We start from the raw sequence: 27,934 nt of genomic DNA, 5'->3' as shown, positions 1-27,934 counted from the left end.
GGGACGCACTCCCCAGCGCCAGCCCGAACCGCCGCGAAATGCGCGTCCCGGGGGATTTCCTCATGAAAACAAGGGATAAACCGCCTCGGGAGCGCCGCGTTTGGGCGTAAATCCTCCCGAAATGCGCGTCCCGGGGGATTTCCTCATGAAAACAAGGGATAAACCGCCTCGGGAGCGCCGCGTTTGGGCGTAAATCCTCGCGAAATGCGCGTCCCGGGGGATTTCCTCATGAAAACAAGGGATAAAGCCGCGGGAAAGGGGCGGCAAGGGCGCTGGGAACACCCCCTCTCCCCCCTCCCCCCCCCCCCCCCGCGCTGACTTGGTACGTTCCTCGCGCCCCCGGTCCCGGCGCGATGGGCTCGCCCGCCCCGCCCCGCCCCTGCGCCGTGACCACGCCCCCAGCCGCCCGTTGCTACGCAACAGTGATCGCCGCTAAGTGATCGTTGCTAAGCAATAGCGTCAGTGGAGCGCGACGGAAGTGGCTCGGCGTACACGGAAGTGCGTGCGGAAGGAGAACCCGGAAGCGCCATGGGATGCGATGGCGGCACCATCCCCAAGCGGCATGAGCTGGTCAAGGGGCCCCGCAAAGTCGAGAAGGTCCGGGGGGGGCTCCGTGATGGCTGGGGGGCTGCGGGGAGGGCCCGGCCCGGCCCGCGGTGCTGCGAGCCGGACATGGCGCTCTTGGCGTCGGGGCAGCGCCGCGGGCCCCTGTGCGTGGCGCGGCGCTGGTGGCGGGTCAGGGTCAGGGCGGGCCCTGTGTCCTGTGGAGGGCGTTGGACGTGAAGTTCAGCAAGGCCAAGGGCCGGGTCCTGCACTGGGATCACACCAGCCCCCGGAGCGCTCCGGGCTGCGGAAGGAGCGGTCGGGAACGGAGATGGGAACGGGACCGAGATGGGAACGGGAACGGGGCCGGGATGGGAACGGGGCCGGGATGGGAACGGGGCCGGGACCGGGATGGGAACGGGGCCGGGATGGGAACGGGGCCGGGCTGGCGGTGACAGCGGCTGGACAGGAGCCCGGGGGACAGGAGGCCACTGGCACCCGGCCTGTCCCAGCCCTGGTGTGACAGCAGCGACAGCCGCTGTCCCCTGTGCTGGCCCTGCTGGCGGGTCTGGACGCCGTGTCCGGTTCTGGGCGCTCATGGCCAGAGAGCCCGGCAGGGGCTGGAGAATCCCTGAGGGAGCTGGGAAGGGGCTGGAGAATCCCTGAGGGAGCTGGGAAGGGGCTGGAGAATCCCTGAGGGAGCTGGGAAGGGGCTGGAGAATCCTGAGGGAGCTGGGAAGGGGCTGGAGAATCCTGAGGGAGCTGGGAAGGGGCTGGAGAATCCCTGAGGGACCTGGGAAGGGGCTGGAGAATTCCTGAGGGAGCTGGGAAGGGGCTGGGGAATCCCTGAGGGAGCTGGGAAGGGGCTGGGGAATCCCTGAGGGAGCTGGGAAGGGGCTCAGCCTGGAGCAAAGGAGGATGCAGAGGGATCTTTTCCCTCTCTGGAATTCCCTGCCAGGAGGGGACAGCCGGGGGGGTTGGGCTCTGCTCCAGGGAACAGGGACAGGAGGAGAGGGAACAGCTCAGGCTGGGCCAGGGGAGCTCAGGGTGGGCACCAGCAGGAATTTCCCCATGGAAAGGGGGTCAGGGACTGGAACTGCCCAGGGGTGCTGGAGATCTGATCAGGAATTTTGCCAAAATCTTTGGCTGAAGTTAATTTATGAATTAACTCCAAGAGCACAGAGCAGGTTTGGTAAAAAACCTGGGGTTTGATGGATGCTTCACGTATGAGCTGATTTTATGCTTAAATAATTTACAAATATTTTAAATAATGAGTGGTTTTTTTTCCCCCTCCAGGTTGACAAAGTTGCTGAATTGGTGGCCAGGTGGTTCTACTGTGCCCTGAGCCAGGAGAAGCTGCGCCGGCCCATCGTGGCCTGTGAGCTGGGCAGGTGGGAATGCTTCCCTGGACACCTCAGGAGTTAAAAGAAAGAAATCATAAATATAAATTATAAATACAAAATTAGATAATATAAAATTAATGAAAACGTATTGAAATTAATTCAACATAAAAATATAAAATCAATTAAAATTCTAAATATAAAATTATAAATACAAAATTAAATCATATAAAATTAATTAAAATTAAGTTTCATTTAGGAATTACAGCATATATGATAATATTATATTAATATGTTGAAATAAAATATTAAATAAATTAAAATTCTAAATATAAAATTATAAATACAAAATTAAATCATATAAAATTAATTAAAGTATATTAAAATAAATTTCATTTAGGAATTACAGCATATGTTATAATATTAGATTAATGTGTTGAAATTAATTAAATATAAATTTAAATTATAAATACAATATTAAATAATGTAAAGTTAATTAAAATATATTAAAATTTAATATAGTAATTACAGCATATATTATAATATTATATGAATATGTTGAAATTAATTAAATATAAAATAAATTTAAATTATAAATACAAAATTAAATAATATAAAATTTATTAAAATATACTAAAATAAAATTGTGTATATTGTATTAAATATTAAGTATATAATATTTTCCATTGTAACATATATATTAAAATTAATTAAATATAGAAATATAAAATCTATTAAAATTATAAATATAAAATTATAAATACAAAACGTTACGGCAGCCCGAGATAACCACTGGAATTTTTTTGTTACAGGTTGTACAACAAAGATGCCATCATTGAATATTTGTTGGACAAGTCCCCTGATAAAACCCCCATGGAATCTGCATCCCATATCAAGAGCATTAAGGTAAACAGGTTGTGTTTCATGTGAGAAGTTAAAATCAAATGTTAAACTCACCAGTCTTGCTGTAAATCCCCATTTGCTTGTGCTCCCACTATGGATTAAAGTGTTTAAATAGCAAAACACAGTGGCAGAAATATTCAGGATTGTTATCATGGCTCAGAAATCGTGGGGAAAAAAGCTGAATGTTTCAGAGAATCACAGAGTGACCAAGCTGAGGAGAGCTTCCAGAGCATCGAGTGCAGCCCAGTGCCACACCCAGGCTGTTAAACACACCGGGGATGGGGACTGCACCACCTCCCCGGGCAGCCACTCCACAGCTTGATCTCCCTTTCTGGAAAAAACTTCTTCCTGATACCCAACCTGAATTTCCCTTGGTGCAGCTGAGGCTGTGTGCTCTGGTTCTGTCAGTTCCTGGAGACAGAGCCCAAGCCCAGCTGAGCACAGCCACCTCTCAGGAGCTGCAGAGAGTGCTGAGGTCACCCTGAGTCTCCTTTTCTCCAGCTGAGCACCCTCAGTGGTTCCTCACAGGGTTTGTGTTCCCAGCCCCTCTCCAGCCTCGCTGCCTCCTCTGGACACGCTCCAGCCCCTCCATGTCCTTCCTAAACTGGGGGACCCAGCACTCGAAGTGTGCCCTGCCCAGTGCCCAGCCCAGGGGAACAGTGAGCTCCCTGCTCCTGCTGGCCACGCTGTTCCTGAGCCAGGTTTGTGCTTTTCTTTTCCAGAACGTGACAGAGCTGCAGCTGGTGGATAACCCAGCCTGGTGTGGGGACAAGGAGAGCATCAAGGGGGACAAGTACGATGACCTGCAGGCTGCACGCTTCATCTGCCCCGTGGTGGGGCTGGAGATGAACGGCAGGCACAGGTCAGGGCTCCACCTGCAAACTGGGCTGAACTGGGAAACCTGCCTGGGAAAGGGAAACCATGTGCTAACCCACGGCTTGGGGAGGGATATCTGTCTGGCTTTCAGCTTTCAAGCTTGAACTTTCAGAGTTCAAGAGGCTTCTGTGTGTCCTTTCGTGGTATATTCAAGAGGAAAGATAAGAGTTAACCTTTTCCTGAATAAATTGAGATGTGTAATGAAGGAGTAGGGGCAGTGTTGGCAGAGAAAACGTGCCTAAAGGTTGCTTGGGGGCTGAAGCACAGGAGATGGGATGTGACCTCCCTTGGAGTCACATCAAGCAGTTGGAATCATGGCTTGGTTTGGGTTGGGAAGGTCCTTAAAGCTCCTCCAGTGCCACCCCATCCATGGGCAGGGACACCTTCCACTGTCCTGTCCAGCCTGGCCTTGGGCACTGCCCGGGATCCAGGGGCAGCCACAGCTGCTCTGGGCACCTGTGCCAGGGCATCCCCACCCTCACAGCCAGGAGTTCCTCCCCAATATCCCATCCAGCCCTGCCCTCTGGCAGTCTGAAGCCATTCCCTGTGTCCTGTCCCTCCATCCCTTGGAAATCCTCTCTTTCCACCTTTCCTGCAGCTCCTTCAGGCCCTGCAAGGCCACACTGAGCTCACCCCAAAGCTTCTCCTGCCCAGGTGAGCAACCCCAGCTGTGCCAGCCTTTCCTCACATTCTGTCTCTGCCTGTGTTAGGATCAGGCTGGAGATGGATTCTCTGTTGCAGCTCTGCACTGTATCTGTATTTTATTGCTCTGGGGCAGGGGATTTCCTCACAGCTTGGTTTGGGCAGAGCAGCAACTTCTTTGTCACCTGAGGGATGAGAAGAGGAGGAGTTCACAGCTTAATGGTTCCAAAGAATTCCTTCCTCCAGAGAGGGATTAGCCAGGAGATACACAAGATAAAAAAATCAACATGCCTATTGTGGTTTAATGTAGCCAATATTTTTCATTCATTTTTTACATTGTGCAAATTAATAATAAATTAATTACCCACTTAACTATGCTGATAGTTTGATTAGGTGCAAAAACCTGTAAAGAAGGTGGGCTGTGACCTGCCAGCACTGCACAGATCTCTCCTAGTTCTCTTAAAATTCTTATGTGTTGTCTTTTCTTTGAAGGTTTTGCTTCCTGAGAAACTGTGGCTGTGTGTTCTCTGAGCGTGCTCTCAAGGAAATTAAAGCAGAAGTTTGTCACAAGGTGAGTTTTGCCAGCTGTAGAAGCAGTTGGGCCATGTATGTGTTTATCCAATTGCATTCACTGCTCTAAAAAGAAGAGTTTTTAAGAGTATGTAAATTGAAATGGAACTTGTGAAAGTTCTGTTCTAGGATGGCCTCAAGTATTTTTTCACTGCCTTTTTAATTAAAAACTGATTCAAAATAATTATAAAAATGAGTATTTTTGTTCTCCGAGTTTGATTTTGCAGTAACTACTTTTTTCCCCAATATTTGGTACTACTTTCAGTTTTTAAAAGGGTGATTGGTTTGGTTTTGGGGGTTTTGTTGATTAGTAATTTTTTTCTTCCTGAATGCACATGGCTCATGTTTCATCAGTATCTGTCCTCTGGTTAAACTGGTTGTATTTTCAGATTATATTTTGTATTTTTGAAGGACATTGGGTGTTGCTTTTTTTAATTTTTGGGTGGGGCCAACTTTGTAGAAGTCTCAGCAGTTCTAAAAATTACTGTAGAAAATACTGACCTAATTTCACATAGCTTGATCTCATTGTACATTTTTTTTTTTTTTGTAGCTAAGGACAATGATAAAATGAGCAAATACCCTTTTTTTTCTATCACTACTTTCATTATCAGCAAGATTTGTGGTGAGAGTTGCCTCACTTGGGCAGTTATTTAATTTCTGTGAACACCCTGATATTGTATAAAACATGGAGTATATTTATATTAAACAAGACCTGGGAAGGAAACACTTTTGTCTTGGTAAATTGTAGAATATTGTAAGGTTTAATCTCACATTGCTGCTTTCAGTGCTCATTTTGGTCTGTCCTAATGGCTTTGTTTCCTCCTGGCAGATACTCATTTATTTTTAATGAGGTTTTTTTGTTTGCATCTAAATTTTTGTTGATGGATGGGTGTAACCAGAGCATAAAATGCAGGAATGAGATGTTTTATCCATGGTTTGGCCAGTCTGATAATTGTATAAAAAACAAATGAATCTCACATATTTTTCCCTGGCTTTTTTTTTTTTTTTCAGTAATGAGCATTTAGCATGCAGCTGGAAATTCTTCACAATATTCAGAAAGATTCTTCTAGAAATAATTAAATGCATGTAATATTTAGTCTCTCATCCTCTCATGACTGGATTTTGCAGCTGAGAGAACACACTGAGTAGGGTCAAAGAGTGATTTGGCAGATTTTTGGGTGTATTCTGATGCTGTTCTTCAGAATCAAGAAGGGGAGTGGAACTCTTCTGAACAGGAGCAGAGGGAAGTGGTTGCTGTGCTTTGTGGTGTCTCACAGTTTGTTTAATTAGCAGCACATTCTGCATTTCTGCAGCAATGGCACATACAGGAAAAGGAGCTAATGAAGAAGGAAAAATGAAGTATTGTGCGTTGTGTATGCTCAGATTGGAATCCTTTATTGATGAATAGAATCCTCTCCAGATTATGTTAATGCAAAACAAATTGAAGTAGAGAATGTTTGATGTTGTGGGCTGTCTCATACGTGTTTCTGCTGGTGCTAATTATTGCATTTTAGGAATTACAGTGATTTTGAGGCAGAATCTGTCTGTGAGCCCCACGTGAGCCACAGCATTTGCTTTGTTCTGGCTTTGCCACCTTCTGTGTTTGGCCTGTGCCATCCCACCCGTGTGTGCTGTGTGACTTTGGAGAGGGATGTGAGGAGAGTTCAGCAGAATTTGTGTTTTCACAGATTCTCATCACAAACATCATGCCAGAGCTTTGCAGAAAGTGGAGAAGTGTCAGTGCTGGAGCTCTGGGCCATTCCATCCCCACACGTGTGGGATTCAGGAGAGCTCCCCAAACTCTCCAAGAGCTCTTTCCTGGCTGTGAGCCCCCAGAGCCTCCCCACTCTGCTCCCTGCCACCTGCAGTGATTTCCCCCAGGACTTTGGGAAGAGATGCTGTAATGATGCACTGAAAATATTCCCCAGGGGATTCCAGACCTCTCACTGCTCAGTTCTGAGCTCAGTTTTTGCTGTAGCAGCTCACACAAGAAACAGAGAAATCCATTTGGCCAGTGGTGTGCAGGTGACCAGATAAGTGTTCAGAAAAACCAGGATGCATGTGCAGGTGTGTCTGGTTTTGTGGGATTCAGGGAGATGGAGGATTGAGCATTCCTTGGTTTCCCTTGCCAGCACTTGCCATAGTCCTGGAATTGAAGGGGTCTAGGGAGGGGGAGTCAAGCTTTCCCTTAGAGTCCTCTTTCTTTTGCCTCAAAAAAACTTCACGTGAAGGGCTGACAGTGTAAAATACATGTATTTATCTGCTTTACTGGAATAGTTAGACTGGATTGGTACTGGGGAAAAGCACAGCAATGGGAGAGGAAACTGTCATGGGTGGGGTCAAATGTAATTAACGTGTGAGGCCATTCTTTACCTTGAAAATAAGCTGTTCTTCACATCTTAAGTAGCATTTTGAAGGGTTCACCTTAAAAAATAACATTCTAATGTGAGAATTTTAAGTCAGAAGACTAGTCAGACACTGGAGCAGTGTTGAAAGAAAGAGAGATTGTCTCTCACTGCCTGCAGGGTAATGCTCTGAACTGTCTTGCCAAAATATAAAACTTCTTGGCTTTCAAAGATTTGTGGAAAGAGCAGTGAGAGTTTTTTAGTGCTGGTTTAAGTTGGAGAGCAGACTTGGTCGATGAAGTGCTGGACACAAATTTTGTGGCTTCTACTTAGACTTAAAATAGTTGGAAAAGAGCTTTTGTCTGAAACAGAACAACTTAGTAGTGCAAATACATCTTGTAATGCATTTTTACACAGAAGTGGATTTGATTTGAGCTTTTGATCAGTAAGAAGGAAAAATTTAAACTCTCAACACTGTCACATGCTAAAATGTGACTTAGTCACTTTTCAGTCAGCAAGAAGAGAAATAACTTTGCTTCCAGATGTGGAATATCTTGCAACAGCTCTGCAGGTTGGGATTTCTGCTGCCTCCTGTTCCTCAGAAAGAATTATTTGTGATGGAATCTGCCAGTTTAAAACTTGCATTTGGAGCAGGGTGTTTAATTCTCCACCAGCATAAAATTAAAGGAACAAGTAAGACTGTCTCTGCTCCCTCTTTGTGTATCTGCTGGGATGTTGGAGATAGCAAGTCTGTGGTGATCTGTGTAGGTCTGTGGATTTTGGAGTGCCCAAATATTTTGGAATTTTTATTCCAACTGGCTTGCAGGTTCTTGCATGAGCAGTTTTTGGTGCCTGCTGATTGGAAGTCTGCTATTTGACAGAAATTATGCTTTAATTTGGAAGCTGACTCTCTAAGAAGTTCCTATGGATGTAAAATATGCTACAAGTCCTGTGGGGACAGGATAGAGGTTATGGGATTGGTGCTGGAAGTCCTTCTGGGGGTCACTTAGAAAGTTAAGGACAAGATTGCATTTAAAATGTACTTCCTTGGATCACTTCAGAGTTTATTTTGGACTTGTTTTCAGAGTCAGCTAAACACAGACTTGAAATAGTGCCCTATCTATTCAGCTCTGTGCCATTTCAAACACTTAACCCCAGGTTTAATTTAGATATGAAGCTTTCTGAAACAGAATTTCTGCCCGTGGCTGTCAGATCCAGAGCTGGGTGTGCAGCAGTGGTTCCTGGAACCAGGGTCACTTTGGCAATTTCTGCTCTTAGGGCACCCAATTAACAAATATTTGCTGAGGTCTGAAAGTTGTGATTGATCAACTCTTAACATAAGAACACAGAATTCATGAAGGCTTTTCATGTGTGTTTCAAGGAGGTGATGTTGTCATGGTCATCACAGTAATGAGTTGAATACTATTTCTTATTACTTGAGAATGGTTTAAGGATATTTTTCCTAAAATTTTGTTTCAAATACAAAATCCTTTAAGCAAAGAAGGTCATGCTGCAAAGATACGCTTCAATTCCTGGGCTGACATGGGTCAAGTCGTACCAAAATTGTATTTTCAGAGACCTTTTTGTGCAGGTTTTTTGCCTGGTTCAATTTCTGCAAAAGGAGCCCGTGATATGCAGTGCCTGGCTATTGAATTTTTAATTTTAATTCAATTTGGAAATGATGTACAGTTGTTCTCTGTGGTGGTGCCAGGGGTGAAAGCTGGAGACTGGACTGGCTGCAATGATGGCAATAAGGAACCTTCCATTGCTGTTTTAAAAGACATCATGGAGTGGATAAATCCTGGCAGTGCCCTACAGTGGACTGGAGAGAAATTAATTATGAATATTGCTATGATTAACACATGCCAGAGACCCATTAGCTTCAGTAATGGTTTGGAGAGAGACTCTCAACAAGCTCAGCATGAACATATGCCTGGCTTTTATTTTCCTTTTCTTTTTTAGCTTTATTTCCTTGCATAAAAAAAAAAAAAAAAAAAAGTATCTCCAGCAGTATTTAGCCACAGAATAAGTCCTGGATTATCCAGGCAACCAAGCACAGGCCTTTGGGTTGAGTTTGTAAATAAATAGGGACCAGATGGCCTTTCTTTAGGTTAAAGTTCATTTGCAAGAAATGATGTTCCCAATAAACTTTTGTGGGAAAATGAGGAGTAAAGTTCCAGCAACCTGGGAATGAGTTTGTAACAAGAAACTTTCATGTCCTGTTGTTGGGTCATTTGATTTTTTTGGGAATAGGCTCATTCTGTAGCCAGTTTTCTTGTAAGAACTCAGGGATCTTCTGGGTGTATATTGAAGATTGCATTGAAATTGCTCCTTTTAAAATTTCTTTTTATTTAATTTGTATTTGTAATTTGCAGTTTTTAATCAAGTGAGTTGTCCAGGTGTTACTGCACTTGCTGCAGGCTCTTTGCTTCTCTCAGTCAGGTACACTAGGGATGGAAAAATGTTTGAAAAATGGCTTTTTGCTCAGTTTTACTGTAATCCCTGGCCTCAAATTTCCCCTGTCTCCTTGCCCTAAACTCCTGCAGAGACTCAGAACAGAGACTTGGAGATAAACATGTGTTGCAGGATCCTTCTGTTATTAGGAGCAAAGCCTGGGAAGGGCAGCAGTGATGTTGCCATGCTACAAAATGAAATTAGGGATGTGGCTGGCCATGGGAAACAAAAACAACCCCACACCCCTCCAGTGGCATGGGCTGTGTCACAAACTGCTTGTCAATTATGTACGAGCTCTGAAATTTTAGCATCAACTTCATTACTCAAAACATTTCATGAGACATTCAGCGGCCATGACTTTAATTCGTTATTTCTCCATATTTAATCTTTGTTCAGTCACTGCTTCCATTTTATTATTTTCATGCTTTGGCTGTGAACATGAGGAATATTGACTTTCCAGGTAAATAAGTCACTTACTGGATTATGAACTTCCCCCCTTGATTTCAGACATTCTTTGGGAATGAACTCATTGCTACCAAAATAAATAGAACCCGTTTATTTAGGCAGTGCAGGATTGTCCTTTACCCTCGATGCACAGAGCGAAGCTGTGGCTGTAAATGTCCTTTTTTTTCTGCCAGATGCTGCACATTTTGCTGGGGAGGGGGCTGCTCTCACACGTCCAGCTGCATGTTGAAGTGGCTGTGCTCCTGCAGGCGCCAGTGCTGCTCGATGGGCACCTGAGCCTGGCGCAGCACCTTGAGCCGCAGCCGCCGCTCCAGGCACTCCAGCGCCAGGGGGTTCCTGCCAGCCTCAAACTTGTTGGCAAACAGATGAGGGGACTCAATGATCCACTGCAGATCCCCCAGGCCATAAATGCAGATGTCTCTGACGTAATGACCTGCAGAGATAAATTGGAGAGGTGTGGCAGCAGCGGGAAGATGAACGGAAGCGTTTTTTTAAAAATGGTTTTTTGCCTCTGTGTTTCTGCACAGAAATCAAGCTGGAGGATGATGCCACAATATTGTAAAGACAAGGTTTATGTTTTACATAAATAGATGTTTGTTACCTCCAGCTGCTTCCCTGCTGGGTTGCTCTGCTTAACAAAATCTTGTAGTTGGGCATCAGATGTTCTGAGCTCCTAGTGGGATTCCCTGCTCAATCACACCCGGGCTCAGCTTGCACACTTAGGGATTTTAATTATTTCTGCATGCTTTCCTATTCTTTTTTATTGTTGTTCAAACTGAAGGGATTTAAGCCAATGTTGATGAAAGTTCCTGACAAATATCCTTGTCAGGTAAAGCCCCTCCACTGAACTGATCAGATAAATTAGTGCATTGGTAATTAGGGGCTAAAAGAAGGTTTGTCAGTGTATGGATACTGTGCTCATCTCAAAATATATAAAATATGTAACTAATATATTAATATAGCATACATCTCAAAATCTCTTTAATTGGATATAATGCAGTAATTTATAGGGTGCCTTGTTTTATTTAATACCTCCAAAATAAATTATATATGACCACAGAGGCACATTTAATAGCTGGTTTAAATAATATGTAATCACCAAGTGATGCTCACCAGTGAATCAAATTTAAGTTCATGATCAAAATTCACGTTACCTTTGCATCCTTTGTGGGAGATCCCTTCTTGATCTTTCCATTTAATGGCTCTTAGGTCTCCTTGCCAGCCTGCATTGGGTGTAGCCCCTGGAGCATCTTTAAAAACAAAAGGCTCTGATAAGATTTTTTTCTACTTATTACAGGGAAAATTTTCACTGCTGGACACTTCTTAACTGCAGTCACATTAAGTATTTATTTGTAGATATTTATGCCGTAAGAACAGATATCATTCGAGTATTATTGGTTTGTTTTTTTTTTTTTAATTTCTTGAGAGCAAAAACTTTCATGCAGCAAAAAACTTCTTTTTAACCAGAATTTTTCCAACTCCTGGTCTGCACTGAAGTAGCAATTTCCTGCAATCAAGCTTTGTTTCTCAGCCTCCAGATGAGGCTTTTCAAAAGGGCAGCAGCAAAGCTGAAGAAATGACTTTATTTCTGCAACTCAGAGCTGTTCAGCTCCGAGCTCACAGCCTCTCCCTGCCTGAGGCCCTGCCCAGCTGGGGTTACCTGTGGCAGAAATGCCAAACTTACCAGGTAAACGATTGAGGGTGACCCAGTAGTGCTCATCAGGGCTGTAGGTGTCCCTGGACCACTCCAGCAGAGCTTTAGCCCGGGCGTCGCTCAGTGTGAACTCCACAAAGTCCTTGGTGAGGATGTAATAGGCACTGCCAAAATAGATTGTCAGGTTGTGTGGGGGCTGAGCTTTCCTGACCTTTGCTGGGTACACGTATGGCACTCCAGAATGCACATACTCCCTGTAGCTGACCTCTGTCCTGTGCTTCACATGCAGGGGCTGCACTATCCCAGGAGTGATATTTTTACCATTCCACTTACTTTTTATGTACTGTATGATTTCTCTATTTGTTTTCAGGGGGAAATCTTGACCACACAGATTAATAACATAATTCCACTGAACTTTGGAGTTAACGAGGTCTCTCATGCAATTAATATCAGCTTGTAATCTTGAAAACCCTGCATAAACAACATATTCTCTTTTTGAGGAAATAAAAATATTTTCGAAGCAGTTAACTATGTTCTGTACAGCAGTTTTATACTCTCTGGGTGACTTTTCATCAATGTGGATGCAGTAAATATTCTGAGGCATGTAAATAGCTCTTAGCAGCCTCACAAACATTTCCAGCTCCTTGTGAATTGTAATAATGTAGGCCAAGGAGAAATTTCCTTCTTCCTCTGACAATGGGCTTGTGATAAAATGCAGAGTCTTCAGGACTGTGGAGCAGCTGCAGGAAGTCTGAATGCAGCTGAGTGCTTTGGCCTGGTAGGACTTCTGACATAAGTTTCCAATTTTGAAGGCTGCAGGTTTCCCCACAAAAAGAGCTGAGCAAAGTTCATCTGGGTAAAAACCACACTCTGCTCTTCTGACACGGAACTTTTGGTCATTTGACTCGTCATAAAGTGGAACCTTCAGGTAAATGAAGGTGTAGATGAACATACAGACAGCAACACACACTAAAACTCTTGATTTCTTTGCATGAAGTGGGATCATCTTTTACTTCCAGATCCTGTCTTCTTATCATACTCCAGTTAAACATTCAGATCATCTGAAAGGAAAAGTGAGATAGAGGGAAAGAACCTGTTTCTTTTTCTTACTAGATGCCATGTTCGTGCTGCATTTATAAATGCTGGGATTAGTACCAGGAGGAACTGTGTGCCCACACTGAGTGCACTCAGCCCTGGGAATGCAGAGCCACGAGGCAGGAACTTTGTCTTTCCAGGACAAAATGATCTCAAAATGATACAAAAGGACCCAAAATGGCTTTGAATTCTTCACTGCTTGAGCAAGGGGGCCTCAGGTGGGAGACTCCTGTGCTCAGAGGTGAGCCCAGGGAAGAAGTGAGCTCTGAGTGCTCAGGAGCAGCTGCTGCTGAGATTTCCTCAAGGCCTGGGAAACTTGAAGTTCTGCCAGAGGATCAGAATTCAGTAAATTAAATCAACAGAAAATTTATTAAATAAACAGAAGGAAGAGGCTCAAACGTAATCCACAAAATACACTGGGTTTTATCCTTATAAAGTCAGCTAATGTTTCTGACTCGGAGTTTTTTTTTTTTTTCCCCCCCCTCTGACATCTCTGGATCTGAGCTTTGGGGGACAACACTCATTTCTTACTTTTGGTATTTGTGCATACCTTGAGATAAGGACACAGCTGCCAGGATTGGCATTCTGAGGTAACCAATTGACAGCAGTATCAGCACAGGAGTTTTTTCATTGTGGTTTTTTTCCTTACCTTTGCCTTGTTGAACAGTCAGAAGAATGAGAGTGCAGCAGTCCTGAATCCCACAGCAATTACATGAAGTCTTTACCCTTGAAGCACGTGGTATCAAAATTCCTAGAGGAAAAATACCAAGGAGAAGGTCCATCAACTGCCAGTTGATTTTTAAAATATTTTTGTTTTATTTAAAGGTAATTAATTTCCTCTTCTTTCATTCAATGATTTTTTTAAAAGAAAATTTGCATTTCACCTTGAAATAGTTTACATTTTGCAGCTGTCCAAATCATGAAGTATTTAGCTTTACACAGGAAGAGAGAAAAATAGATTTTTATAAAGATAGTTTCATTAGAAGAATGCTGCTGTGGTTAGAAGGCTTGAGGTTTTCATTAGAAAGAAATGGAAAATACTTTTTTTTTTAATTAAAAAATCAGTATCTCCCTTAAAAGCTTAAAATAAAGAGGACCTTGCAGTTAAAGCAGCAACGAGACATAAAATTCAAAAAGCATTAAGAGCACAAATTGAACCGAGGGAAGGGATCCTCCATATTCCCACATTTTTAAGATCTTATTAGGCTGTTGGGAAAGAATGTATTTATCTTTTGCTCCTTACTGGTATGCACTGGATTTCATGCTGGAATGGTGCCTCCTTCCCTGAGCATTCCAGAAAGCAGAGCTGGGTGTTAGGTGGAGGGCTCCTCCATTTTCCTGGGATGTTCTTTAGGCAGCTCAAGGAAAAACAGGAGGAAATCAGCTCCCAGGAGAATGTTTCTGCCTTCAGGGATGCATTCACTGGGTAAACAACCTTGATGGGAGTGTTGCATCCATCTGAGCAAAAAGCTGCAGCAGATCAGATCCGTGTCAACCTTTGGGTGCTGTGCAGAAAGCAGGAGAGCAGGGATGCCACTGCAAGGTGAAAAGCAGGATTTCTGCATTAAAAATGAAATTAAATCCATCCTGTGCCAGAGCCCAGAGGGGTTTCTGTGAGGACCATGATGTACATGCCCAGGGGCTGGAATTGAGGAAACACCAATTACCCTAATTACACAATACTACCTAAACTTATGGAGAAAAAGGTAAAGAAGAAGGACCAGCTTCTGCTCTAAAACTTCTATTTTGCCTTATATATATTACTATATTCTAAAACTTTAAATTTTAAGTTTTCTACTATGTGATATTACACACTTCTATTCAAACTACACACTTGGAATCTTAGTTCTATTATTTAATTTTGGAAGCTTTCTTTATGGCTTCAGGTTAAATGTAGTGTTCTCTTGGGGTAAGTGTCTGATAGTACAGAAGGGTTAAAATTCTTAGCAACTGGGGACTTGGACAAACTCTTTATTCTGAGGGAATAATTGGCAGGAGGAACATTGAGATTCCTCTGAATTAGTGAATGTGGTGAGATCTCTGGGATGTCACAGGGAAGGTTCATTCTGAATATAAGAATTACAATAAAATCAGCAGGCAGCTGCAAAAATATTTAGGATTTTATACCTGATTAAATATAAAACATCTTAACAGCAAGACTGTGGGTTCAGTCCCTGTACAGATCATTTACTTGGGGGTTGAACTCAGTGATCCTTGTGGGTCCCTTCCAACTCTGAACCTATCCAGAATTAGGGTACTTGGCGAGTTTTTTGTCCTTAAATCCATTTTGGACAGGTTGCAAAGTGTAGTTCTAGGGAGCCAAGCTGTAAGCTGCTTGTTTCATACACCTGAATTTTTATTACCCTTCAAGTAATAGCTTCTGGGGCTGTTTCAGGCTGTTAAGTGCTTGCCATGGATTTTTTCCTACTGGACTGTGTGACATCTAGAAACTGTATTTTTATGGCAGCATAGAAGTACACAAACACCCCATAATCAGGTAAGAGGCAGCGATTCCTCTCCAGTGTTAACGTGTTTATGGGGAAATGCAAGAGCAGAATTTGACATCTTTCAGGATTTTATGGAATGAAAGCTTTTTGGTACCAGATTTAGAGCTGGAATTGCAGCTGTCAGTGCCACTGGATTTGAAATTTGTTGTTTAGCAGGATTATTATCCCAAATTTCCTGCTGCCCTTGAGGAGCAAGAGATCCCGTTGGGAATGTCCACTGTCCATAATGTCTGGGACTATCTTGCCCTTGAGTCTTATTATGTAAGAGTGCCATGACAGGTATTTTCTGTTAGCAGAATGTCTCTAAAACTCAGCAGCATTTCTTACATTATGCACAGGTTTTCTAAATCTGGAGGATGAAGTTGTATGAATTTTTAAAACTCCTGCGAGTAGTGTGTGACATTCTTGGGGGGAAAAAAAAGGAAAAAAAAAAGGAAAAAAAAAGGAAAAAAAAAAAAGCAGGGATTTTCAAGCACCTTTGTGGATGCTTTTAAGGATATTGCCTAACAGAAAATTGTTGTAAGCCTAAGATGCTCCTTCTCAATTAACAAAGTAAACTCTAGAGGAAATGGGAATTATGATGATGCCTGGAAAAAGCCTGTGAAATGTCAGCTCAGCTCATTGAGACCCCATTAGCACATACTGTGCATTTTGTAGTAACAACTCCTTTTGCTTTTTGCTGTTTCTCCTGCCATTGCATTTAGGACTGCATCACTGCACCTCGAAACATTCTGTTTCCTCTGTGCTCTTTGCTTTTGCCTAATATTAAAGTTTAGATCAAGTCTGCTTCGTATGACCTCGTAATTTAGTGAGACAAATGACTTGGGAATGCTTCATCTTCTAATAAAATGCTGGAAAAGCATTAAATACTTATTTCAACTTTTTTATAGCTGATTTCTTTTTGTTTGAAAGGTGTTTACGCAGGCATTAATGTAGACATTTTATAAACAAGGGAAGACTAATTCAATCCTTAAAAAAAATGTTAAAATGAGTTCTTTTAAATGCTTTTCCCATTGCTTTGTTTTTTGTTTAAAAGGGGGGGCAGAATGTAGAGTCTGCTTCTGGATTTTGAGATGCATTGAGTAAAAACATTTCTCCATCAAACCCAGTTATTTAAATAATTATTTAAAAACACTGCGTTAGAATTTACTGATACATATACAGTAAATTTCTGAAGTTCTAGTGTTCATCTTTGCTATTTTTCGTCTTTTCCTGTTATGTTTTTTTTCCTTGTATATTTGACCTCATAGTAATTTAAAACAAATACAATGAAAGCTATTTAAAACCCTTAAGTTACAGAGCTGCAAAAAAAAAAAAAAATAAGTTGCATAAATACTGTGATTTTTTATAATACAATTAGTAGTAACGACCTCCATCCTTCTGTGCATCGGTCACAATGTAAAGAAGGGGGAAAAAATATTAACCTGACTGCAGATTTGCGTGTTTTCTAAGTAAAATTACCACTTTACGTAAGGAAAAAAAGCAAGAAACTGCATGCTGCGATGGGAGTGATGCAGCCTTACCTCGTCCAGAGCCAGCCAGGAGACGGCAGCATAATAGAGACGAATGCAGGGGCTCGCTGTCCTTCAGCAGGAGGCGGTGTCGCCTGTCCCGAGTTAACCATTAAACGGGAATGTTTGCATCCCGGCTCTATCCCGCGGGAACGCTCCGCGCCTCCAGCGCTGCCCTGCGCAAAGCCCGCCCGCGGGCAGCGCTGCGCCTGGCGCCTGGATGGCCCCGCGATGCTGCCGAGGAGCAGGAACAGCGCTGAGCCCCCGAGATCTCACCTGAGCCCCCGAGCTGCGGCTGGAGCACTGCGAACCTGCCTCCTCCTCTTCCTCCTCCTCCTCCTCCTCCTCCTCCTCCTCCTGCCCTTAACCGTTCGCCTGCCGAAACTTTCCAGTTGGCAGCCGGGAATTCCAGCGGGGAATTGGCTGCTGCCGGGGGTTTCCAGTGGCTGGGAGCTGAGAAGAGAATAAATGAAAGATCTCCTTGAAACGCAGCCCTCCCTTGGGATAAGCAGCTTAGCGGAAGTTAGAATTAAGGCATAAGTGAAAGAATTAAACGTGAGTGCCTCTTGTAAATGATACCACCCCTGCAAAGCAGAGATCAAGCCCTGAGTGTGCCGAGGAGATAAGAAAGGAGGGGTTTGGACGGAACTGCTGGTACTTCTGCAAAATAGGGTCTGGCCCTGATGGGTAAGGAGATAAGGAAGAAGTTTAAGTGTGACTGCTGTGTCTGAACACTTCTGTAAGCAAAGGTCCAGCCCTGCTGGGCCAGGGAAATAAGAAGAGCTGACACAAAAGGCTAGAAAAACAGATAGGAAACAGAAGGACGTAATAATTATGAATCACAGCTATAAACAGAATGTAAGTCTTGTAGCAGTAAAGGGAGGTGTGTGTGAATGTGTGTGGTAGAGCCACGTGCCATGTTTGTAACCCTGAGATAAAGAAACCACAAGTTCTGTAAGACCCCGGCCCTTAAAACTCCAACTTACAGATAAGCAAACAAACAAGGGCAGATGCCAGAATTGTAGAATTATAAAAGTCTGTATGAAATGAACCACAGGTAGAAATGCACAAGGAGCTGTTAACCCCCACGTGTTCTCTGGTGCCAGAAAGGTGTACCTGCTGTGGAGCAGATTGCTTTGAGTCGTCCTTCACACACCCAGTGTTTGCTGTTACAGCCTTTTAAAGGTTCTTTAAGGAGTGGAAAGTTGAGCTTAAATGTGCTGGGATTGGGAGGAAAGATCCTGATTAAAATACCACGTTGGTCAGAAATAAAGGGAGAGAAAACCTCAGAGTAAGTTAAGGCACAGCTGCAGGTATGACAGGTACAAAATTATCACTGATTTTAAGAGAAACTCTGTAAATTGAGGCTTTTTCTTGAACTGGTTTTGAAGTAGATGCTGTAGCTTCTGAGTGAAGTTCACATTTTGTGAATCGATAGGTGGGAAATTTCCACTGCTCCCAAGTTGCCCTTTACTCTCTGACCTATTGCATGTCTGGCTTGGGTGACAATGTAAAAAAAAACATGTTTAGCAAATCTTACACTCCTGAACTTTTAATGGCTAAACCTCTGGAAAATTCTCTCTCTTAAAAAAAGTTTTAGTTAACTGTAGCAAGCAAGATTAATCTTTAATACGTGAGCTTGTGTGGCTGGGAGATGAACAGTGAGATGCTCCATGAATGATCAATCCTCCTCCTAAATGTCCCTGTTAGAAGAGGGACACACAGGTTGTGGCCATCCGTGTCCCATATCCTGGTGGGAATTGTGCATTTCCTAGCAATGGTCATGTTCAGGAGAACTGCAGGAATTCACTGTTAAAATGTGGGAAAGAGCTTTAGGTTTCTCTGAAGACATCAGACTGTAACACTGGTCTAAATATTTAGACATGAAAGCATATTTGCTTGTTGTTTATTTGTATTACATTAAGACTGGAGTAATCAGGCACAGAACTACATTTTAGATGCTATTAAAAATAAATGTGTCAGTGTAGAAATAACGTACAACTTTTGTCTTAGGCAGCTGAAACTGTAAGCTCTACAATTTGAAAGTCAAATTAAGAGTTCATTACTACTTTAAAAATCCTGTATTTTTTACTTTAAGAATGATAAGAACTATGTCATTTAGGAATGTCCTCTATTCAAGGTGCTAAGAACTACAGCAAGTACCTTCATCTCTATTTAAAGGCCCAGGATAAACAAGGTACAGCAGAGGAGACCCTGTGATACCATAAACCAAACATCTGCCCCAAGACCTTAATTAATCTGAAGTAAGAAACATCTGAATTTGCAGAACTGAAACTTCTTTCTACATTTTGTCTCATTAAGATGTTTGGAAGGGTATGGTCTCTGACATAATCCAATGTTGTCATGGCAAAAAATTTTTTTCAGGGAATGGAAAGAACACTCATCATTTCCTTGTTTCTTGTAAATACTTTTCAGTTTTGGACAATTCTGCCTGTGTTTTCCAGATGGGAACCTGGATTTGCTTGCTCTTTCAAAATGCAACATTTAATGAAATTAGAGTCTGCTGACAAAATATGTTTGAAAAATGCTGTATTAGGAACCACCCTAGAAAAGAAAATGTGGGGCTTCTAGAAATGAACTTGTGGGGCTGCTTTAGAATCAAGTCAGCTGCCAGCTCCTGCCTCAGAATGAAGACTGAAATTCTTGATTTTGGAGCTATTCCTCATTGAGTAGAAATGGAAAAATGTGGGTTTCTCCCCCATTTCTTGTGTGTGACTTATCCTCTTCCTGCCTGATGTCCCGTGCCTCTCTCTAACCCCTGTTTCTCCTCTCAATCTCAGGTTCATTTTTGAAGCTGTGCACTTGAGCAAAGTCCTGCCTAGATGTCCTTTCATTTGTTTAATTCCTACTGCAAATACAGGAGTAACCTTTCTAAACCTTCATTTAGAAAAAGAACAGTAATGGCAGAGGCAGGATTATAAATTAATCTTGCAGATTAATAGGAAGCTTCTGCATTTAACAAAATAACCCAAAAAACTCCAGAAACCAACCAACAACAACAAAAAACCAAAACAAAAACAAACACCCCTCCCAAACAACAACAAAAACAAACAAAACAAAAAAAAAAGCAAATTGAGATCTTGGACAAGAAAACATCATGGTCAATGGGCTGGTACATCAAATGATTGCAAATGTGCACAGGAAAACATCTGTGCCTTCAACCATGAAGCAAATGTGGAGGTACACAGAGCACATTACAGCCATTATCCAGATTAATTTCTGAAAGTAGCTGGAAACTTGGGAGTGTTTGATAAATCAGATAAGGGTATGGTCTCTGTGATACAATCCAGTGAGGCAGCAAGGCAAGGGTAATGAACTATTTTGCTTTTATGACTCCTTTTTATTCCCACAGTAAAATTAAAAAAACAAAAAAACAAACAAAAAAAAAAACCTACCCAAAAAAACCCTTCATGTTTTCCTGTCTACCAGTTGAAGAGAAAAATTTGCTGTCTGTTCCACATGCAGAGGAATAACACCTTTGCTCCCATCAGTTGTTGTTTCTTATCTCACTAAGGTGAAAGACAAATTCTAGAGGAGAACGGCATCAAGGTATTAATCAGATGCACTCATAACTAAAAATCAGAAAGTTCTTTTGGGTTTTAGCTGTAGGGTTCAGTAAATTAAATAGATTCTAGTTAGGAATATTTTTAAGTACATCTGTGCCTTGTAAAACAAGGAACCCATGAACAGAAAATACACAAATGAAAAAAAAGAATTAGTTCAGAGTGTTGTTTATAGGAAACAGAAAAATAAATATGCAATTTTGTCCTTTCTTTCATGAAGTGTGGCATTCCCTTTCAAGAGGAAGATGTGATTGTCCTTAATGGTAATAAAGAAGATGTGGAAATTCTGAAGAAAAGGATGGAGGAAAGAAGGCTTAAAAGTAAATTAGAAAAGGTAAGATTTTTATACATTATTATAAAACTGGAAGAATTCTTGTCTGCAATGAATCTGCTCTTAGATTTGCTGATTTTTATAAAGATGGAAGAATTTTCTCCATGAGCTGTGTTGTATTTACTCACTACTTTGGAAAGCGATGGGGGTTTTGTGTGTATTTGGCCAATAGCATCTTGAAGTTGTACATTCTAAACTTTCTCCTGACCTCGTGCACTCAAAATAGACACCTGCAGCAATATTTCAGGGTTTTCTTGAAATGAATTCATTCTAGTAATGAGCTACATCATCCCTGTGTTTCTTGTGGCAGTTCCTGATGACGGCATCAGTTTTTTGATCTTATAAAATAAGATTAAAAAATACCTTATAAAATAAGATCTTTTATTGGCCTCTGTCAGAAACAGGATGTTGGGATCTGTGCATTCCTGGGCTGGTGCTGTAAGAGTGTGAAAGTTCATCATGTTTTGTGGTTCTCACAGTCCTCAGCAATCACTGCTCCCCTAAATCCCACCATGCTGTTGAGGCCTTTGCATTTTTATACCTGCCCAGGTGAAATGCAGTGGAAATGAAATCCTTGCAGCTCTGCCCTGGGAGCTGGGAGTTGTTCTGTGCTGCTGAGCTGTCAAATGACACTTCTGCATTTGGGAATTTTGCCAGCACTGCTGTTTTGCCCTGAACTCCCTGGAGGATGCCGAGGCAAGCAAAACTTCAGTGTTGACTCAGGCCAGGGTGCTCAGATTTAGCTGGATCTCAGGAACATAAATCATAAATCTGATGCTTTCAGCCTCTGAGACTTGAGATGGAGCTTTCATCCCTTGATTTTGCCATGCAAATATTTCCCTGGTTTGTTTTAAAACAAATGCTTGTTTACTTGCTGGGGAGCATATGATTCCTTCTCATCACAGGGGCTTTATTCATCTGTGCCAGTGCAGCATCACTGGGCCTGGGCAATACATCAAAAGGATGCTTTTCCATAAAAATCCTGCTGTTCTGTTTCCTGTTTTTCATAGTCTCTGCATCTCATATCTGATGGCTTCTGGCATAAGAGTGATAATCTCATGGTGTCTGTTCAGAGGGTTTTTTCCTTTTTTTTTTTTCCCCTCAGTACTTGGTAGTTAGAAGTTTGGGGAAAAAATAAATTTATAATTTGTTGCAGATCTCAGCAGATGAGTGAGTGGTTGGTTGCATTGGTTTTCTTTAGAAACAGGGCCCTAACAAACCACCTGTAGCTTTAGAGCAAATAATTTTGAATAATCTGGAAGGTGATGCCTTGCACAGCAAGGTAGCTGAGTGTGCAGGGCAGTTGTGGTGTTTTGGGTGACAGCACAAAAGGACACCGTGCCCTGGTCCTGGGGCTCTGTGTGCCCTGGGGGAAGATGCAAATGGGATTTGTTTGGTTAGTGGAGAATGACAGGACAGGATTTGCAAATCTCTCAGCCTCAGGTGGTGACCTTGGTTCCCCAGCTGCTCCCTGCAGCTGGAACCAGCCTCTGCTGTCCTGCACATCTGAGGCCTGGGAGCCCCAGCCCCAGTGGCAGCAGAGTTCCCACTTTCCTGGACCTGCTGTCCAGATCTCCTCCTCCTCCCTCCCTCTCTTCCCTCCCATCCCTTCCTCCCTCCCTCCCTCCCTCCCTCCCTCCACCTGCTGTGTCTTTATCCCCATGAGACAACTCCTTGTCTTTATCCCCATGAGACAAAACATCAGGAAGATGCAGCTGGGACCAGAATAAAAAATTATTCAAGTTCAGGTGTCACTGTGCCCATACTGAAATAAAAAAAATGATTCAAGCTCAGGTGTCACTGTGCCCATACTGAAATAAAAAAATTATTCAAGCTCAGGTGCCACCTTGCCCATACTGAAATAAAAAATTATTCAAGCTCAGGTGTCACTGTGCCCATACTGAAATAAAAAATGATTCAAGCTCAGGTGTCACTGTGCCCATACTGAAATAAAAAATGATTCAAGCTCAGGTGCCACTGTGCCCATACTGAAATCTCTCTCCAATCTATATTCTGTGTAGGGAATTTATGCATCCATAGAGTTACAAACATCTGGGAAATGAGTTTTCTTTGGGAATCCACCTGTAGCAAAAGGTGGGAATCCCCTGCACTGGGGTTTTCCAGGTGCCTGAAGGGCAGAATGGACAGGACCTGGTCTGTGGAAGGTGTCCCTGCCCATGGCAGGGTTGCATGGGATGAGCTTTAAGGTCCTTCCCACCCAAACCCTTCCGTGGATCTGACTCCAGCAGAGCCAGCTGTGCAGGCAGGGCCCTGATCCTCTGCCACCCCCTCCTGGGTCAGCTTTGCAGCAACGTTTGCTGTGGCTTTTTTCCCTTTGCTTCACACCAGGGGTCCTCCTGAGCTTTAGAACAGAATTAAATATATTTATTTTCTTTGAGTTTGTGCAGCTGGCTTAGAACATGTTCACAATTCAGAATGTATCTGGTGAGAATAATGCTAATGGTTGTTCTAATACATCTTTCTTTTTATGTAATCAAAGCCAGTAATGGGAGTCTTCTTGTTTTTTCTGTTTCTTAATCTGTACAAACATAAATTAATTTGGAAAATCTGCTGCACAGATGCTTTTTAAAAAGTTAGATTAACTATTTGCATGTTTTCTTCCCAAGCAATCCTGCAGCAGAGGGGCCAGTTATTGACAGGTACCCAGGAGGGATTTTTTTTTGATGGACTAAAGAAAATTTAGTGGATTTAGGGACAAGATTCCAGATTATTCTGACATTTTTATTGAAAAACATCTTTATTTACTACAATTAATTGTATTTTATTAGTGTTGTGCAATTTACTGTCCTGCTGGGTGGGCTCAGATTATCAGTTAATAAGAATAACACCTCCCCTTCCAAAGTATGCAAACCAAAATATTAAATCCAGACAAATCCAACTTTGTCCTGCACTCTTTTCTTTAATGTTACTGCAGGGTTCTCAAGATTATTATTTTTTCCATGTAGAAATAATACAAAAAATGTGGAAGTAAGAGTTCTAATGGGTAAGAAATAAAGATGTACTGAATTCAATTGTGTGTCTATCAAATACGAGCTGGGAGTTTTATCTCCTTTCAGTCTGTTACGGATTTCTGCTTGTGTTGTTTCAGAAATCAAAGAAAGGCAAGACAGCAACAGCAGCTTCTCAGCAGGAACCCTCTGCAGGTAAGACAGCTCCAAATTCTGGGTCACCTTCTGAGCCTTGAAGCTGTCAGGATTTCATTTTTCTGTTTTTTTTTTTTTTTTTTTTTTTTTTTTTTTTTTTTTTTTTTTTTTTTTTTTTTTTTTTTAATTTATTTACTTTTTTAGATACTCCAGGTCCTTCAAAAGCTAAGAGTGGAAAGGATTGTGTCAATTCCAGCTCTGGGGAAAACAGGCAGATTATCTTCACCAAAAGTTCAGGTTGGTAGTTAATCCTGATGTGAAAACGGGACCAGATTTGCTTGTTTATGTCATTCTAATATTGCTTTAAGTTGGGAACTTGACTTAATGAGATTAGAGATTCTTATTTACACACTCCTGGGTTTGGTGTGTCTGTTTTCCTGGCTGTGATGTAGTGGAGGAGAATTTACAGTTTCTTGATGTACAGTTGATCAAAAACTATGTTATGGCATTTTATTTGGATGAATTCTGTTAAAAAACCCTGATTATTTAACTTTTAATCCTCTGTTTTACCTGCTGATTTGCTGTGTGTCCTTGGGAACACTGGAACAGAACTTTAGGATGAGCTGATGAACCTACAGCAGCCTTGAAGCTTTGAGTAAACTTGGCAGCCCTTAAATCCAAAGAATGGTGCCTTCTCTTTATTTAATATTTATTCTGCTGTTTACTGTCCCCAGACTGATATTTTCAAACAGAATGGGTACATTTTTAAGGTCAGTCTAAAGTTTCTGTGGGAAGAATTAAACCCTGTATCAGAATAATTTGAAGAATCTGAGAATGATGATCTGTAGATAAACTGGGAGAAGCTGAAATTGCATCAGCAATGCCTGACCTGCCCTCTACTGTCTGCTTTTATACAGGAGAGACTTTTAAAAATATTTCATCCCAGATGATGAGAATTGCTCCTGGATGTTGAGCGACCTCGTAATTCTAATAATATTAATGAGGTTTTTATTTTCTGAGGGAGTAAAAAAAAAAAAAAATGCCTTTTGAAACTGTTTCTGTTGGGGTTGCACACCAAATTCATGAGGATTTGGGATTGCACACACAGTTCTGTGAGGATTTGGGGTTGCACACCCAATTCTGTGAGGATTTGGGGGTTTCACACCCAATTCTGTGAGGATTTGGGTTTGCACACCCAATTCTGTGAGGATTTGGGGTTTCACACCCAATTCTGTGAGGATTTGGGGGTTTCACACCCAATTCTGTGAGGATTTGGGGGTTTCACACCCAATTCCGTGAGGATTTGGGTTTGCACACCCAATTCTGTGAGGATTTGGGGGTTTCACACCCAATTCTGTGAGGATTTGGGGGTTGCACACCCAATTCTGTGAGGATTTGGGGTTTGCACACCCAATTCTGTGAGGATTTGGGGTTTGCACACCCAATTCTGTGAGGATTTGGGGTTTGCACACCCAATTCTATGGGGATTTGGGGGTTTCACACCCAATTCTGTGAGGATTTGGGGTTTCACACACAATTCCATGAGGATTTGGGGTTTCACACACAGTTCTGTGGGGATTTGGGGTTTCACACACAGTTCTTGGGAGCCCCTGTGCCTGAGTTTGACTCAGGATGTTGAATTTCTGCATTCATTTCTCTGCACCAGAGACTTGGCTTTTTCAAACACCATCCTGCAACTTTGGAGATGAAATAGTAAAAAAGAAAAGGGAATTTTATGTAGCAGTGGATAAAATACACTGAGAAAAGTGGTATCAGAAACAGAGGATGGGAATTTCCCCACTACAGACATAAAATGATGCAGACCATTGTTGTTGGTCATAACTTTGCAAAGAATAAAGGGGACAGAGGGATTCCCTGAGGAAAGGTGTGGCACAAGTTCAGTTTTTGGCATTTGGGAGCTGATTTCCAAACAATACTGCAGGCTGCTGGGGGCTTCCACGTTGCTAAAGAGCTCAGCCATTTTTCACTTGGAGGAGTAAATGTTGTCAGTGCTGAATTGCAGTGCAAGAGATTTGCAGAATTCCTCTCTCAAGATTTCTAAATGTATTTTGAGTGTGATTTCTAAAAGCTGTTGCATCCACTTATGGGAGATATTTATGAGAAAAATGCATGCATTTTAATTTTCAAACACTGTTCTTCATCTTTATTTAATTACCTTTATCCATTGTAAGCTGTCATGCTTCATTCTCTTCCTTTTTCCCCTCAGAGAATGGAAACCCATCAGTCCCAGGAAAAGTCAATAAAGCTCCTTCCACCACCACCAAGAGATCCATTGCAGACAGCGAGGACAAGTCTGAGGCTTACAAATCTATTTTTACAACTCACAGCTCAGCAAAACGTTCCAAGGAGGAGTGTTCCAACTGGGTTACTCACACAGCTTACTATTTCTGAAAGCATCAGGAGCATCCATGGCTCCTTTCCTCCCCCGTGGCTCCTTCTGTCCAGCTCTGCTGCAGAGTTTTTATGCTGATCTGCTCCTGGCTGGAACTCCTCTGTGAGTTGCTTGTAAACCTGTTCATAGCTGGAGAGCCTCTGTCAGCTGCAGCTTCTGTTCAATAAGAAGCAGACCAGCAGAATCTGTGTTGTAGCAGCAGATTTCATTCTGAAATGTTGGAATTTTTGCACAAAAATTCTCCTTTTTTCCTCCCATTTGGATGCTGTCCTCAGTCATAGTGTCCTCTGGAGGAGGAGGAGAGGAGAAGTTCCTGCTGTCCTCCTCTGTTGATTTGTGCCACAAAATAATTGTGTAATTACAGTTTTCAGTGTATTACTACAGAATTCAAACCCTCTGTAACTTTCTGACAGCAAAAATAGAAATAATGCCTTTTTTTTGTCAAGCTAACTGGGCCCTCAGTAGCATTATATATTTCTAAAAGGTTCTGCAGGTATTTTCAAGTAATTTACCTTTTGACAGATTACATGAGAGCACAGCCATGAAAATGTTTGTGCAACATCCCTGTCCATATTGTTGGAGCCTGTTTCTAACAGCAGAATATTCCCTTGTTAATGTTTGAATCCCATAATACCCACATGGGATGACCAGAGGGAAGGCTGGAAGTTTTTCACTTTCCTCTCTCCCTCTTTTAAAATTGAAATCTGCTTTTCTAATCTTGGCACAAACTAACCAGAATAGAAATGCAGAAAGTAGGAGGCTTTTTAAAACCACTGCATGATGTTAGCTTGTTACCTTTGTGTGTGAAAATGATTAATTATCCTTGTAACATCATTTTAAAAGTGTCCCCATTTATAATTGGCAGTAGCTACCTGCAGACTCAAATGCTGTGTTGATATTTTCACAGGTGGTCTCCATGATTCAAACAGCTTGAATGAAACTGCTGGGATTTTATTATTATTTTGATAGGTATAATTAAAAATTGGTTTGCTGCAGAATTTATATGGTGGTAAGAATTTTTTGTTTTCCAGAAATGTGAGCACATCAAACAGTTTGAGGTTTGCTGGAGCTTCCAGGAAGCATTCAGGCACATTTTGTATGCATGGCTAGAAATCAGCTTTGTTCTCCTTGTTCTGTATTCTTTTCATTATGTTCTTTATTATTTGTTGCTTACAGAAAATGAAGTTTCTGCACTAAAGGTGTCCCATAGTAGGGCTTTTATTTGCAGTTTAATTCTGTTTGACAATGCATGTTAAAATCCCATTGGTGTTTTATAAGACTGCACTTTTCTTCTACTTCCAGCAGTTATAAATCCTAAAGGGAATTAATTTAATGCTTTTGATTTAGTTAATACTTTGCTAAAAATACACAGAGAAACACAATATTCTGTTACTTCTCTTTGTTAGTGATAAATCAGGCAGAGTCCAAGCTGTTGGTCCCAGGTTTTCCTGCCCACTGAGCCATAATAGTGACTCCTTTTTTCTTCAGATTTGCTCAAATACTGAAACAAATTCCTGCCTAATTCTCCCTGTACCCCTGGGTTCATCAGCTCTTGCTCTGCCTCTCTGCCAGGGTTGTGTCCAATATTCCACCATCC

The 27,934-nt window shown here is 42.1% G+C and overlaps 2 protein-coding genes across 6 annotated transcripts; one reads left to right on the top strand and one right to left on the bottom strand.

Moving 5' to 3' along the window:
* The first annotated feature begins 464 nt into the window (after nt 1–464).
* On the top strand, nt 465–27,339 carry RTF2 (replication termination factor 2). Its single transcript, XM_053958189.1, has 9 exons — nt 465–597; nt 1,840–1,934; nt 2,696–2,789; nt 3,509–3,648; nt 4,797–4,875; nt 20,710–20,823; nt 23,930–23,984; nt 24,129–24,221; nt 26,152–27,339. Exons 1-9 carry the CDS (start codon nt 529–531, stop codon nt 26,334–26,336), a joined length of 924 nt encoding a protein of 307 aa, XP_053814164.1. The 5' UTR covers nt 465–528; the 3' UTR covers nt 26,337–27,339.
* Nucleotides 10,005–17,459, bottom strand: LOC128796494 (beta-1,3-galactosyl-O-glycosyl-glycoprotein beta-1,6-N-acetylglucosaminyltransferase 7-like). 5 transcript variants are annotated; one of them, XM_053958185.1, is made up of 7 exons: nt 17,182–17,459; nt 16,918–17,000; nt 14,131–14,423; nt 13,537–13,638; nt 11,823–12,853; nt 11,293–11,388; nt 10,005–10,571 (listed from the first exon to the last, which is right to left on the bottom strand). In XM_053958185.1, the coding sequence occupies exons 5-7, from the start codon at nt 12,796–12,798 to the stop codon at nt 10,345–10,347; spliced, it is 1,299 nt and encodes a 432-aa protein (XP_053814160.1). In that variant the 5' UTR covers nt 12,799–12,853; nt 13,537–13,638; nt 14,131–14,423; nt 16,918–17,000; nt 17,182–17,459; the 3' UTR covers nt 10,005–10,344. The 5 variants fall into 5 exon arrangements, with proteins under 5 accessions (XP_053814160.1, XP_053814161.1, XP_053814163.1 ...); XM_053958186.1 differs by lacking the exon at nt 16,918–17,000; XM_053958188.1 differs by lacking the exon at nt 16,918–17,000 and having other exon boundaries at nt 14,131–14,357.
* Nucleotides 27,340–27,934: the final 595 nt, after the last annotated feature.

The sequence above is a fragment of the Vidua chalybeata genome, chromosome 17, assembly GCF_026979565.1.
Source record: "Vidua chalybeata isolate OUT-0048 chromosome 17, bVidCha1 merged haplotype, whole genome shotgun sequence".
Lineage (NCBI taxonomy): Eukaryota > Metazoa > Chordata > Aves > Passeriformes > Viduidae > Vidua > Vidua chalybeata.
The sequence above is the reverse complement of the archived record's forward strand: the minus strand, read 5'-3'. Positions and strand labels throughout refer to the sequence as shown.

Bases quoted from the DNA above. Each gene is read 5' to 3' on its own strand.
- RTF2 (XM_053958189.1), top strand. From the start codon at position 529: ATGGGATGCGATGGCGGCACCATCCCCAAGCGGCATGAGCTGGTCAAG. The intron at 3,649-4,796 runs GTCAGGGCTCCA...TTTTCTTTGAAG, and splicing joins GAGATGAACGGCAGGCACAG to GTTTTGCTTCCTGAGAAACT. The intron at 20,824-23,929 runs GTAAGATTTTTA...GTGTTGTTTCAG, and splicing joins TTAAAAGTAAATTAGAAAAG to AAATCAAAGAAAGGCAAGAC.
- LOC128796494 (XM_053958185.1), bottom strand. From the start codon at position 12,798: ATGATCCCACTTCATGCAAAGAAATCAAGAGTTTTAGTGTGTGTTGCT. The intron at 11,389-11,822 runs GTAAGTTTGGCA...TTGTTTTTAAAG, and splicing joins CACCCTCAATCGTTTACCTG to ATGCTCCAGGGGCTACACCC. The intron at 10,572-11,292 runs GTAACGTGAATT...TTATCTCTGCAG, and splicing joins CTCCCACAAAGGATGCAAAG to GTCATTACGTCAGAGACATC.